Source organism: Lactuca saligna, chromosome 4 (genome assembly GCF_052625555.1).
Source record: "Lactuca saligna cultivar CGN05327 chromosome 4, ASM5262555v1, whole genome shotgun sequence".
Lineage (NCBI taxonomy): Eukaryota > Viridiplantae > Streptophyta > Magnoliopsida > Asterales > Asteraceae > Lactuca > Lactuca saligna.
Window position 1 is genome coordinate 71,066,736 of NC_136420.1, and position 18,212 is coordinate 71,084,947.

Sequence of the window (18,212 nt, forward strand, 5' to 3'; positions counted from 1 at the left end):
GGTACGAACCTTAAGTGGAGGAGAACTGGGTTTTATGTGGGGAGGATCCCCAATCTAATACGGTACAGAAGTTTGGGTTATGGGGATCTATAATCCGAGTACATGAGACTGGGAACATGCGGTAATCCAGTTAACGTACCGAGTAGGATGATGCATGTTGCATATGCTTAGGAGAGAATGAGTGTCTTCACCACAGCTGACCGTTGGGAAGGAATCTGATTATGGTCCGTGTTTCTTTGGGTGTGATAATATCGAGTTTTGAGACAGGTGGGTTGCTGAGGTCAAGATTCGATTGCCGAAAGATTGATAGTTCGACGTATAGACTGTTATATGTACTCCGGGAAGGGCAACAGTTGATTTGTCAATCAACTTCAGAGTCGGTATGAGTAGTTTTTCATGGGTTTTGATCAGTAGAGGATGGGGTTTTGGATTGTCATAATGCATTCCCAGTCATTTACGATTCCTCCGTGCTTCAAATTATGAGTTGGACTACTTCAAGGTTTCGAGTTGTGTAAGTGGAAGATAAGTGGTCGTGGCAAGCTATCGTGAGACGTTGCGATGGTGTATCAGGGTATCCGAGTATGATGCCCTAAATTGTTGGGTTATTATGAGGTTTGGGTTTGTTAGACGGCAATTAGAGCATCAAGCGACTATATTTCTAGATGTGAGACCATCAGTTAATTGTCGTTAGACCGTGATTTTCCAAGGGTGTAACTGTACTGAGGAAAGTGCCTTTTCTATGAGAATTTTCGTCAAGAGTAGTGATGCATACTCTGGGTAAGTGTGTGCACCTATCTATGTTGTACCGTGAAGCAGGAGTAGTGAACTTAGTGTGGTGATGACTTTATGATGAGATTGTGGGGTGATATGAGAGTGAGTGGATCCGGGTGGGAGTGATCACTTAGGATTGTCAGGGAAAACCATGGGATAAGCCCACGACGAGTGAGAGAGTGTGTAAGACTATGGAGAGCTGTAGCATTCATGAGTCAGGGAGAGAGAGAGAGAGAGAGAGAGAGAGAGAGAGAGAGAGAGAATATTGTATGAATGCGGGGAGCCATACCGTATACGAGACATTAAGAGAGTATTGTAAGACTGTATGGAGTTGTAGCATTCACAAGTCAGCGAGAGAGAGAGCATCGTATGACTGCGGGGAGGAGTTGCATGCACGAGTCAGTGAGAGATTATCGTATGACTACGGGGAGCAGTAGCATTCACGAGTCTGTGAGAGAGTAACATAAGACTACAGGGATCCATAGCATTCACGAGTCAGCGAGAGGGAGTATTGTATGACTGTGAGAAACCATAACATTCCCCGGTCAGGGTGTGACGCAGAGAGGTACTTAGCCCAGTGTGGCATTGCCTATTGAGTCCTTGGGAACTTGGCGGCCGGACCAGGGGCGAGACTGGGGTCTCCCCGATGGTCGAAAATGATATTATTTTGATTGTCAGGGGGGTTGTCGTAAATCGAAAGGATGGGGGAGTAATGAACGCGTAGATTCACGGATCTCGGGTCATGAGTTGAGTATCAGATTGAATACGAGTGGTTCTAATTCTGTGTCAGACCAAAGTTTTGTATTTGAGTTTAGGCTCTATCTGTGTAGAGGACGAGTAGTTTAGGATTTCATATTTTTCAAATCTTATGTTTTTGACCTGGGTGAATTGGTTCGTCGGTTTGAGGAGAACCACGACACGTATGAATTAGCAAGTAGTAGACGATAGAGGTTGGAGGTGAGGTGCGTTTCAAATCGGTTATAGTAATCTCTTGGGGTAAAGTGAACTTGGGAATTGTGAGTCCAGTTTGATTGGTTGAGACAACTCAGTTTGATAAAACGACTGTGAAGTCGTATGGCTGGATGTGATTGGGTAGCCTTGAAGGTTCAACTTTTAGTTCAGGAGCTGACCTGGTACTTAGTGATGGAAGGAACATTTGAAGGGAAGTTGGGGCTTATGGTTATGGATATCAAGGGATATTTCTAACCGGGTATGGTCATTCTTCTATTATCTGAGGGCAGAGTATTGAGATTCATTCTTCAGATTGGTTCTGATTGCAGTGCCGATGATTGGTCCTTGGTGAGATGTGACCCTTCCGTTCCTTTTGAGCTACGGCCTGGATCGACTGGTCTGTCTAACATGAGTGATCAGCAGCCAGTTATGGTCAAGGACTTGTCCTCATCAGTCGCAATGAGATAATCAGAGTTGGAAGTGTTTTATTGGTCCATGGTTCGATGAGCGATTGACATGGTGATATTCTGCATGGGCGGTCTATCGGGGAGACAGACCACTACAGTTTCCGAGTTCGGGAGCGTCAGATTTGATACCGCCACGACAAAGCGGTCTATCCCTCTTAAGGCGGAGGGTTCTTGTTTGGTTACAGATGTCTTAGTAGGGGGATCATTGTATGTTATGAGCTTTTCCGATTGTGCTTCTCAATTTGTTGGTTCCAATCTGTGTGTCAATAAAGAGCGATTTCGAGGGCAAAATCTAATTTAAGTGGGGGAGAATTGTAATGCCCCGATTTCTTGGAGGTGGAATTTGAGAATTTTACTCACATTAGAGGGCCTACTTGACGATTTGATTGGTCCCAAATCATTGTGTAGGAGTTGATCAAGACACCTGGAAATGTGAAGTCTACTCGTCGAGTCAGAGGACTGGACTCGACGAGTTTGATTCCGTTTGATGAAACCCTAATTATTTGGGCTTGCACCCTATTTAAAGGACTTTAACTCCTTTACCCCGCCTCCCTTATCACTTTACCACCCCGAGACAAACCCTAATCGATTACCTTCTATTTGAGAGTGTTTAGAGCTAATAGAGGGTGGGTTTTGGTGCATTTCTTGAAGAGAAGAAGCTTAGAACAAGAAGGAGTCTTTGGATCTGACATCATCTCAATGGTAGCAGTCATTTGAAGGTAAAAAAAATTAATATCTTGACTTCTTGTTTGTTAGATCTCTCCATTAGAGAGTTTATGCCCCTTTCTAGCTTCCCCTTGAGCCATTAATGGTTGTGAGCAAGCTATGGAGCTGAGACCTCAGATATGGACATTACTAGGCCCTTTAGGCCTAAAGTCTCAAGCTTTATGAAGCTTTGACCCGTCTTCATGTCCTAAACCTTTTCTTGAGCTTAGTACTGGGTGTTTTAGCCTTGTGAGGCCTTGCATGATCGTAAAGTCAACAACTTTATGTGGAAACTTCATCCTGGGAGGTTAGATCTGGAGTTTGGAGCGATGGAATCGATTGGAATGAGTTTAATGTGATATGGATGAAGAACTCGACGAGTTGGGCATCCAAATAGACGAGTTTAGTCGGGTTCTCCGATTTTTGTATGTAGAGTAAACTCGATGAGTTGGTGGAACAACTCGACGAGTGGTTAGAGTTTTCCCCAATCTTCTGGACTTTGCATGGAGTTGACGAGTTGGTTAGCAACTCGGCGAGTTGACTTAGGTTTTCGTGATTTACTGAGCACTGAGGAACTCGACGAGTTCATGAGTAGCACTCGACGAGTAGGGTCAACTTTGGTTGTTGACTTTAGGGTTTTGGTCAAGCTGTGGATTTTGGAGACCATGGAGAGGCGGAGTCTAGACCAGCAGTTCCAATGTGGGATATATTGCTTTACTAGGCGAGGTGAGTATTCTCACTATACTTACCTAAGTGGTAATACTATGTGACCAGAGGGTCTTATCTGAGTTGTTGAGCGGAGGGTCTTATGTGCTTATAGTGAGTTATGTGATATTATGCATTTTGTCTTTGTGATTTATGCTATATATTGTGTGCCTTACTAAGTTAAGACCGGAGGGTCCAAACCAAGTTGTGAGACCAAAGGGTCTTCACTGAGATACATGACCGGAGGGTCCAACTCGAGCTGTGAGACCGGTGGGTCTTCACTTACACATATGACCGGAGGGTCCATACCAAGCCGTGAGACCGAAGGGTCCTCACCGAGATGCATAATTGGAGGGTCCATACCGAGCTATAGCCATGAGATGCTTATTATTTGTGTATGTGGTATTTTGGAGAACTCACTAAGCTTCGTGCTTACAGTGTTTGTGTAAAATGTGTTTTAGGTACATCTCATGATCACGGGAAAGCATTGGTATGATTGTAAATACCAGCTAGAGATTATGTTTTGAGGATTCTGGGATATTATTAAATCATTTGTTGTCTTGTGTTTTGAACAACTTATATATTTTGTGGTTTGAGAAATGTGAGATTGTGTTTTTATGTGGTTTTAAAAATGAAAATTTTATTTGAAAAATCAGAATGTTACATTATGAAACATTATAAAAGCTTGTTGCATTTTTTTCTTTCATACGAAGGCAAGTAAAAGATAAAATTATATTTTGTTTTTGACGTTAAACAATTATAAGATATAAAAGTAGATATTTTAGATAAATTGTTGATCTTTATAACAGTAATTCTCTCCAAAATATAATCTTGGATTGGGGTTGGACTTTGGAGTACTGATAAGATTTTTATAATAAAAGGATGTGTTATTCAATTTTTTTTATAATAAAAGGGTCTAACTTGATATAATGTAACATGAAGGGAAAAAATGCAAAATGAAAAACCCCTCTGAAAAACCCTTCCTTTGATACCAGATTTTTTTTTTTTTTTTCTTCAGAAAAATACAATGTCTTCCGCCGCTTACAACCGTCTCCGCGGCATTTTCAAGAGCAGCACCGCCACAGCAACAGTTGTACCCACCTCCAACTCCAACTCCACCTCCACGACCACCACCACCACTACGACAAAAATAGTAAAGGAAAAGATAAAGAGGCCCAAAAAATCCCCCACCGTCCCCACAACGACCCCTCCTGCCGCCGTTACCACCATCATTTCGCGACCCAAGAATGAGAACCTGGCCTTTCAGCCATTACCCATGTCACAGCTAACAGCTTCCTTAGGAAACCTCAGATCCTTCATTGATCAATTCAAGAGAGCCTCGAACTTGGGCCCTTTTCGTTACAGCTACAAGTACTACGACGATGTCGTCTCCCACCTTGCACGCGCCAAACAGCATTCCTACATTGAAGAAATCCTCGAACACCAGAAGCGATACAAAACCGACATGAGCAACGAGGCATTCGTAGCTCGACTAATCTCTTTGTACGGTAAATCAAGAATGTATGACCACGCACGCAAGCTGTTCGACGAAATGCCTGAACTAAATTGTCAACGCACAGTTTTATCCGCCAACGCCCTCCTCACAGCCTGCGTCAATTCAAAAAAATTAAACGAGATGTCTCAACTTTTCCGGGAGCTACGCGAGGAATTCTCCATTGATCCTGACGATGTATCTTACAATATTGTAATCAAAGCTTTCTGTGAGATGGATGCCACTGATTCAGCATTACTAGTTGCAAACGAGATGGAGAAAAACGGATTCAAATGTAATTTATATACATACAACACCATTCTTGACGCACTATATGCAGAAGGTAACATTTCAGAAGCTGATAAACTATGGGACGAGATGAAAAGCAAGAATCTTGAACCTGATGTAAGAACTTATAATTCAAAGATCCGTGGATTGATTATTGATAAAAGAATCACAGAAGCGATTGGGTTGCTCGATGAGATGAAGAACAAAGGGGTAAACCCTGATGTTTATACTTATAACGGTTTGATCCATGGATTTGTGAAAGAAGATGATTTGGTGGAAGTGAAGAAGTGGTACACAAAAATGGTGGAAAATGGGGTTGTTCCTGATTCAGTAACATTTAGGATAATTATCCCATTTGCATCTAAAAAGGGTGATTATAAATTTGGATTTGAGTTAAGCAAAGAGGGTTTGCGTATGGAGATCAATGTTGGTAGATTAAATTTGCAAGGAGTTTTGGATGGATTGGTGAAGGAATCCGCCATTAATGAAGCAAAGGAGCTTGTGGAACTTGTGAAGGGAAGTGATTTCATATACTATAAACTCAAGGTGTTTAATCATTCGAAATTTGGAGGTTGAAATACAGTTTTAATTGTATGTTTTTCGATTGCTTTGATGTTCATGTCATAGCATCTTATTAATCTGCATTGTGCTTTTGAAATGGGTTAATCACAATAGTAGCAACAAAGTCTGGTTATATTTGCTTACTATGCCATTGTACTTTCATTTTATTTTTTCCAATTGAAATGTTATACTTTGAAAAAACATATTCAATTATGAATTATAGCAATGATATTCAAATATAAAACAAGTTTTATTGTTGTAATTGTGTAGATTATTCAAAATACATTTTCTTAATAAAAAATAGATAAAAATACAATGCTAAAGTTAAGGTAGGAATTTCTAACTACAATGCCTTGATAAATAAGAAAATAGAAATTAGAAAAAATTACACTATTGGTCCCTATGGTTTGTCAGAATTAGCATGACGAGGACAACTATCGAAATCTATAGGTGGGTGTGTTTTCAATTTCTTGCGAGGTTGGTTCAAATCGTTTCATTTTGTTTCAAAATTGAACTGAAAATTATTATTTTCCCCTGATATAATTTATTTATTTATTTTTTTACATTTTTAAATAATGTTTTAATTATTTTAAAAAAAATAATAATACCATATCTAACCCTAAAACTCACCACCTTTGTTAGTTCATCCTGTTTCTCTCCCAAGAACCACCATCATCTACCACGGAATAATAATCAACACCGCCATCACCACAAACTCTCTCACACTGCCACCTATTAAAACACCTTTTAGCTATGCAATTTGAATTATACAATTGCACCACAATTATACACCCTACCATCGTAAAGATCACCGTTGTATCCATATGTAGGGGTTAATGATCTAGAATGGTAATAAAGTTTTAATTTTTTCCATATAAGGTTCTTAAAGTTTTTTTTTTTACATATTATAATAATATGGTTGTTATAAACCGTTTAAAAAGGGTAATAAGGTTTTAATTTTATCCATATTAGGTTCCTAAGATCTTTTTTTGTATATATTGCACCAACACGATTGTTATTACAATTAAAAAAAGATAATAAGGTTTAACTATATCCACATTAAGTTCTTATTTTTAATATTTTTATCATTTCATTAACTCTTTTATAATTTATATTAGTATCTTGTTAGATGGTTTCATCATTTCATCTTTTCATCTTTTCATTTTAGTCGCTCATTCACAACAACAACGATTTCAATTGAAAGGTTACATAACAATTTTTTTTTTTTTTTTCATTTTTATGAAAAAAAAGCTAATAATAATGAAAGTCTTAATGATTAATACTATGTTTGGCACCACAGCTAGCTTATAAACTAGTTTATTTTTCGATATTTTTTAAGTTATGATGTTTGGCAAACCAAAAAGTAGCTTATAAACTAACATTTTAAAAAGCTACTTAAACTATTTTTTAAAAGCTTTTTTTTTTTTTTTTTTTTTTTTTTTTTTTTTTTTTTTTAATTTCCAAATATACCTTTTAATTAATTAAGAAAACATATTTTTTAAATGTCATTTTATGTCATTATATAAATTTCGGATAGCTTATAAGCCAGTCACAGAGCTATATTCAAAGTAAAAGAGTATCCCGACAAGTAATGAAGTATCCCCAATAAGTAATTGCCTATTAGGGATACCCAATTGACGGAACCATTACTTATCGGAGATATCTCATTACTTTTTCGGGGATACTCTTTTACTTTGATCTAGCTCCACCACTGGTTTATGTAACCTTTTGATTGAAATCGTGGTTGTGGTGAATGGACGACTAAAATGAGAAGATGAAATGATGAAACCATTTAACTAGATGCCAATATAAATTATAAAAGAGTTAGATGAAATGATAAAACATATTAAAAATAAGGACCTAATGTGGACACAACTAAACCTTATTACCTTCTTTAAACGGTTATAACAACCATGTTGGTGTAATATGTACCAACAAAAGACGTTAGGGACCTATTGTGGACAAAATTAAAAACAATTATAACAATCATGTTGGTGTAATATGTACAAAAAAAACCTTAAGGGCTTAAAGTGAACAAAGTTAAAACATTATTACTCTCCTAAGTCATTAACCCTATATAGGATTGGTGTGAGTTGCGGTCGCACAAGACCCGATTTTTAGCCAAGTCTTATATTTAATGTGTTAAAGTATTTATTATTTTATACATAAATATACATAATATTTGCTTAGTTCAGATGGCTTAAGCACTTGCCAAGGCGCTTGTTGTCCTATTTCGTAAGGATTCGACTTATGTTCTGTTTCATTCTTAATGTTTTGTTTCTCTCTTAATTTTAGTAAACTATTTTCAAAAGTCACATTATTTGGCAAGGAAAATAACAATAATGCCCTACTAACTTTTTTCTAAAATATTTTTTTGTTCTTTATAGAGGAACAAAATACATTTAGTCTCTAAAATATTTTTTGTTCTTTATAGGGGAACAAAATAGATTTTGACCTGTTGATTTGATCACCTAACCTAATACAACTATTTATATATGTCACGTAACCATTTTTGTTTGTTGAACAGCTTAATCACATGATGATGTGATTTTTTAATAAAAAAAATTAAAGAAAAATTAAATAACCCATCCTACTTATGATTCTTCTCCACCCAACTTTTGCTTTTCTCCACTCAAGCTATTTCATCATGTTTTTAAAACTTTCACGAATTCCCTTGGAGTTAATTATTTCATCATTATCGTTTGTATTTCGATAGTTTTTTGAGTCTCTTGGATTCAAGTCATCTTCTTCCCCCAATCTCACTATCAATACACCGTTACCGGAAAACGATAATTGCATCAATAAAGGGGAAGAAAATGATTACAAACATACATTTCAATAAAAGCAATACCCACAAAATCTTAGTTTTGAAACCTCAGTGTGTATTGTTAATCAGAATCAAACCCATGAAACACATGATTTCATCACCATAACCAAATTCAACAAATTACGTATGTTATGTTTATGAGAAAATTCCTATTTCTTAAAAATTGTTACTTATTTGTGATAGTGAAAGTGCTCTAATCAGCAATCAATCATTTTATTAATTGATTCGGATGTTACAATGATGTCCTGAATACGTACATTATAGATGAAAATGGCATCCGACTTTTCACCAACATCTACGGTTATTATACTTATCCAGCACCGCCGCTATAGATTCTGGCGAGAGAAACTGAAAACCGACAAAGAGAACAAACAGTCAAACAGAGTTCAGCCCTTCATCACCATCAGAGGATGGTGATTGTGGTGGTGGTAAAACCCTACCATCAGCGAAATTCTTATCTTTATTCATAAGTGTTTCACCATCAAACAATGTCTATTCCCCAAACCTCCGTTCGACCTCCAGAAATTCCCCAAGCGACGACAACTTTAAATCCTCACCACTGCACAACCATCACCACCAAAATCTTCATCATTATCACGGACGTCATCCTTATCCCAATCCAAGACCGTATTTTAGTCCCTATTGGGTCTAACGATTGAAAACCGTAGAGGAATACAGATTATTAGATAACACTAGAAACCGTTCCAATGAAAATTTAGTGGTTATTATCCCTATATTTTTTGATCGGAGGTGCTAATGTGTTCATGATTGGTGGGTTTATAAGAGTTCTACGAAGTTAAATGAGTCAACATGTCTATGTGGTAAGGGGTAACCAATTTACCCCTATATTTTGTGCAAAGTGACCTAATAGATCCGACAAAACCAAGTTTGTTGCCCCATAAAGCACCAAAAAAATTTTAGCGACTAAATGGACCAACCCTAGAAAGTTCAAAGGGTATTATCATCATTTTCCCTTATTTTTCGAGTCAAAATTGGAAGTTAGTTTTTCTTTAGCAAATAATTTACATATTTGGCCTTTTAACTTTTATAGTTTTGCATTTGGCCTCCTTTAATTAATTTAATTTGATTTTTGGTTTTCTTTTTGATAGTTACAAACTTATATATATATATATATATATATATATATATATATATATATATATATATATATATATATATATATATATATATATATATATATATAAGGTTGTAAAAAACATTCAACGTTAACTAGTCGGTGGACACAGGTTAATGAATTAATCGGCTAGGTGAAGATTAACTGGGGACCATAAATTGCTAATTTGTTAGATTTTTAAAAAAATAAATATATCTAATATGGTAACAAAGTTTGGAAATATCACTAATATCATAACAAATTAGGATAATATGATTAATACAACACTAATTGTAATGCTTGGTTCCAGTATCAGCTTATTCCCCAAATTGTTTATATTCCCTTTGGAACTCAGTGAGTTGGAAACTTCAACTCGGTGTGTTAAGATGAATTTGGCCGCTGAATTTAATGAACCAACACGGAGAGTCGAGGTGTCTCAATTCAACGTGTTGGCGACTGGGAAGGAAACCCTAAAATTTAGGGTGTTACACCTTATTTAAAGGCCTTAAGTCCCTTGGTTGACCTCCTTACCAGCCTCCTCTGTCTAGAACCCCTTAAATTGTGTATCATCTTCCTTTATGAGTGTGTAAGCTTATGGAGGGCCTTGAGTGTTGATCTTCTTGTACTCTTTTGAAGAATCTTTGAAGTTGCAGGTGTATAGCTTGGGGGAAGACTTGGATCCAGAATCTCCCCACTTGTTGAAGTTTCTTGGAGGTATCAAGTTCATACCTTTCTTGGTTATCATTTAGATCTCTTTGTTTTGGGGTTTTATCTCAATTTTAGGCTCATAGTAGGGTTGTCCAAGAAGTTGAGTGTTCCAGGCATTATTATGTTAGATTTGACCATTTTATGGCCTCTTTTGGCTTAAAGTTGCAAATTTTACTAAGTTCTAGGTCCCATTCATGTAATAAATCCTTTATTAAGCCTATCTTGAGCCCTAGGGTCTCTTTTTATCATGCATGGATGTAAATTTGGAAACTTTATGTAATTTTCCAGCCTTTGGATGCTAGATTTGTATTTTTGGGACTATGTCTCAGGAGTTTGAGGGCTTAATGGATCAAGCCTCACTCTAACGAGTCTAGGGTTCGGGTTTGACTCTTTTTGTGGTTCCTAAGGGTAAAGTTGGAAACTTTACCCTTCTAGACATCATTTTAGAGGAGACCTGAGATTTTGAGCTCCTAGATTCAATGGAAACAACTTAATGCATTAAGCTGTTGGATTTATGGCAAACTCGGCGAGTTCACTAGTGCACTCGGCGAGTTGATAAGATTTTTCCTGATCTTTACAGTTAATGGAGAAACACAGGCCATTAACTTTGACCTTTGACTTTAGTCTTTGACCAAGTTTGACATATAAGGGGTTTGGGGCATTCTGAATTATATTTAAGGAATTTTTTCTGTTTAGGGGTTGAGTAGAGTTGATATTCGGAGTCGAGACCTAGTCAACTATCCTTCAATATTCAAGGTGAGGCTTCTCACTACACTCATGGGTCGAAGGCACCAAAGTCGACACATTAATTGATATGATATGATTAGTAATGGAGTATGTAATGGTTTGCTATCTGATATATATGTGAACTTATGTGAACACCATGGGAGGAGCTCATGGATCAGGGATACAAGACCATAGGAGGTAGCCCATGACATTCCAAATGAAGACCATAGAGGGAGTCCAAGGGAAACTTATATGTATATGCACATGACATTATGTGATATATGTTTTATGTGTTTTGGGAAACTCGCTAAGCGTGTGCTTACAGTTTTGTTGGATGTTTCAGGTACTTCTAGTTCTAAGGGAAAGGGCTCGACTTGATGGCGCGGTGTGCATTCTCTAGTGTTTTCATATTTATTTTTGATACTCTGATCTTTTAAAGCACTATGGTCATGTAATGAGATTTTCTGGATCCAATTGTGGTTGATATTTGTGATTATAAAAGCCAAAAAAAATTTGTAAAATTTTTGGCTGTTACAAGTTGGTACTAGAGCCTTGGTTTGAGAGATTCGGGCACACTCTTGGGTGTGTTAGAACTCAAACTGAGGAAATGGTAAAAATTGTTTTTCAAAAAGAAACCAAACGTTATAATTGTCCTGAAAATGATTTTTGTAAAACCGACAAAGATGGTAATATTGTTCGAAATAAAGCTAGGCTTGTTGTAAAAGGTTATTCGCACCAAGAAGGTATTGGTATGGAACATTAACTTCTTTCTTAAAAAAAATCAAAATTTAAACAAGGATCAGTTGATCCCACTCTCTTTCGTAAGAAAGTTGGGGATCATCTAATGCTTATTCAAATTTATATGGATGATATTATTTTTTGGCTCTACTGACCCTGCCCTATCTAGTGAATTCGAAAATCTGATGGAAAACAAATTTGAGATGAGTATTATGGGAAAAATTAACAACTTTTTTGGATTGAATATTCGTCAAAGCAGAGAAGGAATCTTTGTAAATCAAGAAAAATACACAAAGAATCTGCTTGAAAATTTTGGATTGACGAATAGCACAAAATTACGAGCGCCAATTGTGGTTGGAACAAGGCTCACACCTTCGTTAGATAAACCTCCAGTTGATCTTACTTTATACAGAAACATAATAGGTTTGTTACTTTATCTTACAACAAATCGACCTGATATTATATTTTATGTTTGTAATTGTGCTAGATATAAATCAAATCCGCAAGAACCACATTTAACAGCAGTGAAGAATATTTTTTGATATCTCAAAGGTTCTATTTCATTAGGATTGTGGTATCCTTCGAAAACAGGATTCGTCATTCAAGAATTTTCTGACGCGGATTTAGGGTGATGCAAACTTGATAGAAAAAGCACAAGTGGTGGATGTCATCTACTTGATGGGAAGTTGGTAAGCTGACGATCGAAAAAGAAAACATGAGTTTCAATTTCAACGGCAGAAGTAGAATATGTTGCTGCTGCATCTTGCACTTCTCAAATATATGGATTCAAAGCCAATTACGTGACTATGCAATCAATATGAAGAAAATTCCTTTGTATTGTGATTCTCAAAGTGCTATTCACATTTGTCACAATCCTATGCAACATTTGAAAACTAAGCATATTGCTCTTTGATATCATTTTATAAAAGATCATGTTGAGGATGACAATATCGAAGTTCAATTTGTAAAAACAACTGATCAACTTGTTGATATTTTCACAAAACCACTTGATGAAAAATTGTTAGTTCAAATTTTAGCAGGATTAGGGATGATCAAAGGAGGTTCAGTTCCAGGATGTGATTCGAAAGAATGATAGAGTGAAAAAGGATGATAGTTGTCAGAGTCAATGATTACTGTTCATAGTCAACGCTTCGATACGCTTCGCTTTCGACATCTTGGTGAATGGCTACAATGAAAAAGCTTCGTGAGTTTGGTACAATTACTTTTCTTGTTTTCGAATTTTTTTTTCAAAAAATCAAAAACTCCAAAAAGATTTTACTTTTGTTTTGTCCTTATTTTTCGAAAAATCAAAAATACCAAAAAGATTTTACTTTCGTTTTGTCTTTATATTTTGAAAAATCAAAAATCCCAAAAATATTTTATTTTTGTTTTATATTTCGAAAAATTAAAAACTCCAAAAAGATTTTCTTATTTGTTTGTTGGTTGTTTTTCTAATTATTGTTATAGCTTAAAGTGAAGATCATTGGTGGTTCATTCTTGCATTTCTAGGGTCATGTATATTTTCGAACAACTTTGTACTAGTTAGGTTGTCCCTAGAAGCATGATGCAGCATGTTGACTCAAGCCTCCTTTGACCCAATGTGTGATTTAGAAGCCTTAATGAAGTTTTCATCATGGAAATTTCTACCTAATCAGGCTGTATTCACATTAGTCCATTAGCTACCATACTCTAGTAAAATGAGTTAAGAGTAATCTACTTGGTCCAACAAATAGTAGTGGTACATTCGAATTTCTTTAACATTTCTTTTTCATTCCAAAGTTCTTACACTTTCACACACAATAGCATATATCCACGAGATCTCTGATACAACCAATCAGGATTTAGTCATATCAACATTTTGTGTTAATGATCTAACATCATGAGACTGTGATGAAAGTGAAACCCTAAATATCGAACCCTTTAAGGAATTGACGGAGAACATTGTTCCAGATTTAACGAAACATTTGTTTCTGTACTCATCTTCGATACTCCAAATCATATTCAATCGTTTTGAGTGGTCTTGATCAAATGTTCAAAACCCACGACATTTTTTCCCAACAAGATCCATATGATATTTTGTTTTCTTAAATATGATTTCCGTGTGAGTATTATTTGTTTTTTGAAGTCACTTACAAAAGTTTTTCCATAACTTACTTGTCACTGACTACACTGGTCAAACAAGTAATTTCTGTTACAATTACTCACATTTATGTTAAGTGCTGATATGTAACGAAATCTTAAACTGCCCACGAAGCTTATTAAAAAGAGGCCCTTCGACACTTCTTAACAATTATTCGATTATAATTCATAGGAACCAAATAAGCTGTTAGTCATCTCTCTTGATGAATAACAAATCAATCTTTACCCGGGATTTATCTGCTTTTATGTCGAAGACTTAATGTTTCAAAATCACAGATCCAAAATTTTCTTTATTTGCTTCTAATCCTTTTCTTTGACACACTACACTCACAAAATTCTTAAGGATCTAAGTATTACCAACCCAGGCTGATGATTTCGACAGTCTGGCATATGACTTCGTTTTTCCACCCAAAAGTGAAAGAGCCTTGCCTCCATTCCGAAGGTTTATGACAGTTGTTATTCCATTAGGGCATGTTACCAGGCTATTTGAAATGACGTTCTATATTCTGCCCGTGTTTCAAGGAGACATGACGGTTACTTTATCATGCATGGCAATATAATCGGCGTGTGGGTGCGATTTTCAAGGTGCCACATCAGCTTTCATTTAATGTTGATCCCATTTCAATTTCAAATCCAAGGGTCACCTATAAAAGGGGTTTCAAGGGTTCATTACACGGTTACCCTTTCTGAAAATTTCCAAATCACAAAAGAACTCTTTGATCATTCATTCATCTTCAAACCCTAATCATGGCTAATCCCGCTACAGTTGATGCTCCATCTCAAACCACTGAAGATGTTTCTTCCCAACCTATCATGAAAATCCATAGCAAGAATTATCAAGTCGACAGATGTTACAATTTATCCTAACGAACAACAGATGTTGATAGTGGCTCTGCAACACTCTGTTTTGAAGACGGTGGTGTTCCATTCTTATGCAGTTACGATGTCTTGGTTATCACTAGCAGGTTCTGCGGTCATGTATAGCAAAACATTGGATCACATCACCTTCAATCTGATTAATGACAAGAAATTCCAATTGACTAAGAAGCTTTTCTATCAATTCCTGGATATACCTAACTCACATCCTTTCTACAAAGTCACCAATGAGCAAGTTTTAGACATGTTCAATGAGATGGGTTATCAACCCACTCTCACAAAGATTAGTGATTTCAAGAAGTCCAACCTTCCTTGTATTTGTTATTTTTGTTTGGCATTTACCTTAGATGTCTTACTGTTCGGAATGTTGGATTGGATAAAGGCAGATTAGAAGTTTATGCCATGGTTTCTTCCATCTATTATGATATTTCTGTGGATTATGCTATACAGATGTGGAGGGAGTTTCTCAAAAGTGTGTAAAGCACCAATGTGGTGGATAGGATTTCTTGTGCAAGATACTGAAGTTTATTCTTCAATTTTCATACCAATGTGGTGGATGGGATTTCATGTGGAAAACACCAATGTGGTGGATGGGATTTCATGGTTCGAAAACCACATGTTACAAGGAAAGGTGTGGTGCTTCGTGAAATTCCAGTTCATATTTCACATTTGTCAAAGAAGTGTAAAGCCGAAGATATGGATAAACACATTTTGAAGAAACAGAAGAAGAAACTTTGAAAGCTGGTGATCAATGACAAATCTACCAAATAAGAAGTTCTTAAGGATCCTCCAGTGAGAACATCTCAATTCGACACTTACAATGTCGAAATGATTGTTGTATCTTCCTCAGTATCTCAACCAGAATTGCTTATTGTTTATCTTCCGTTGGAAACAAATGTCGAAACAACCCAGTCTCAAGGTACTACTATCATTGTTTCTTCTCTTTTCAAAACTTCCGGTATTGATACTACAACCACTTTAGCTCCTTTTGTAACCACTTCTCTTGACACACATTCACCCAATTTCAATAATATTCTCAACCAACCAATTACTTCCTTATTTTCTTCCTAATCTTCTAACCCACCGGTTACTCATGCGGAAGCTCATCATTCATCTAATGATGATGACAATGTTTTTGGTGGAACCTTTGGAGATATTCAATTTGATCCTGAAGAGGAGGAGATTCCAGACAATATGATATTCACTGGAAAACAATTCAAAATTCTGAATCAGAAGCTTAATTTATTATTGAAAATTCAAGCTGATGGAGGAGGGAAACATTCAGTATCCAGTCTGGAAGTTGATCTTTTGCTCAAAAAGCAAGCAGGCCGTCTTCATGAGGCATTTCTAAAGTTGATATAAATAATGAGAAGCATGTGAAGAGTCAATTGTCTACCTTTTCTTCTGATCTTCAAGACTTGAAATATGTTGCAAAAGAATGTCACATTTTATTCATTCAAGATGTTAAGAAGGTTAGGGAGGAGGTGAACTTCAAGATTCAAGAAATTTGAGAGGACATGAGCAAGGAGATAGCTACTGTGCAAAAAGATTATGCTTCTCTTAAATAGAAAATGGACATAATTGCATATGCAGTTACAAAATTTGTCAAATTGTATAAAGTACTTGGTCCTAAGGTTTAACAAATGTCTAAAGATGAAGTTCAAAGCTTTTCAGAAATCAACAAATTGTTGACTGAATTAAAATAACTCGTTTCAAAGCCAGGGCCCTCTCCTTTGATCACTCCAGAATTTTTGTCTCAAAAGTTCCTTTTCTTCGAATCTGCTCTTCACAAACAGTTAGCTCTATTATCTCAACTTGCCAGTATTTTACCAACAAATTCCCTGCCTGTTGTCACAAGGGTGCATGGGGGAGAAAGGAAGTATGGAAAAACTGGTGAAGAAGCTAAAGTTGTTGGTAAAGTCTTTACAACAAACATTCCCACATCAAAACCAATCATATCGAAAGCTGACCCTGTGATTTCGACTGTTACAACTACAAGGCAAGTGCTAAAAGGCATTGTGATTGGGTCAAGTGGAGAAGGGAGTGCTTCAAAACCCAAAGAAATCCCAACAATACAAGATAGAGGGAAAAAGATTATTGTTGAAAAATCAAAAGAAGAAAGGAAGGCAGAAGTTGAGGCTGAGATGGAAAGGTAAAGGCAAATTCAAAGTATTTTGAGGCTTTGACAAAATGATCCTCCTTATCCGAACAAGGGAGATCCTAGAAAATTGCACAACTATAAAAATATCGAAGCTAGGGTGGCATACAATGAAATGCATGAATTCGAAAAGAAACCCAGAAAGAGTATGCCATCGAAAACACAGAAATGAATCAACTCGACTTCCCAATCAACGAGATAATGTTCATAACAACTCAGTATAAAACTATTGATCAATTCAAGAATCCATATGATTTCACTCCCATGAAGCTGAGGTTTCATGCAGTTTTGGGGAAAGAACAAGAGGAAGTATGGTCACTTGTGAAGATAGTCCAAGTGTTGAGTATTACAAAAGATGATTTGTTTGAAAATATGCTACAAAACTTTCGATATCATGTTATGAGAGCTAATAAGGTGGCATGTAATTTCCCATTGTTGATTTTTCATTAATGAACTTTAATGATCTTATTCAAGTTGCATATATTCTTAAGGAGTCAAATGCTTCAAAGCTTCAAGGAACCCGCAAAGAAGTGTTAAGATTGGGATTGAGACATCTTAAGCTCTTTATAGACAATTATTATGATTGTCTAGCTTTGACTGATATAGAATTAGCTATGTCATTGGGGAAAGAAGTTGCAGTACCTCAATCATTGATGAAAAGAAAATTTGAACTAATAGCATATGATGATGGTGAAATATGCTTAAAGCCTTATGTGATTGTTTTTGTTGGGAAGGGTACGAATGGAAAACAGTCGAAGTTTTTATTTCAAGAAAATAATGTAGAAAGGTACACAACAACTCATAATATGAACTTAATTGTTTGTATGAATAACTATAAGAAGAATTCAGAAGGAGATAGAGCTGAAATGAGAAAAATGATGAATTGGTATGCTGAAGTTCGGAAGACGTTACATAAAGCTGGTCAAGTGTTAATCAACTAACTTTGACACTTATTACAAAGGGGTAGATTGTTAGTGTCTAATTTG

General features: G+C 36.2%; 1 protein-coding gene across 1 annotated transcript; it reads left to right on the plus strand.

Moving 5' to 3' along the window:
* Positions 1-4,603: 4,603 nt before the first annotated feature.
* On the plus strand, positions 4,604-6,045 carry LOC145042126 (pentatricopeptide repeat-containing protein At5g18475-like). The gene has a single exon (XM_078990502.1). The coding sequence runs from the start codon at positions 4,627-4,629 to the stop codon at positions 5,953-5,955; it is 1,329 nt and encodes a 442-aa protein (XP_078846628.1). The 5' UTR covers positions 4,604-4,626; the 3' UTR covers positions 5,956-6,045.
* Positions 6,046-18,212: the final 12,167 nt, after the last annotated feature.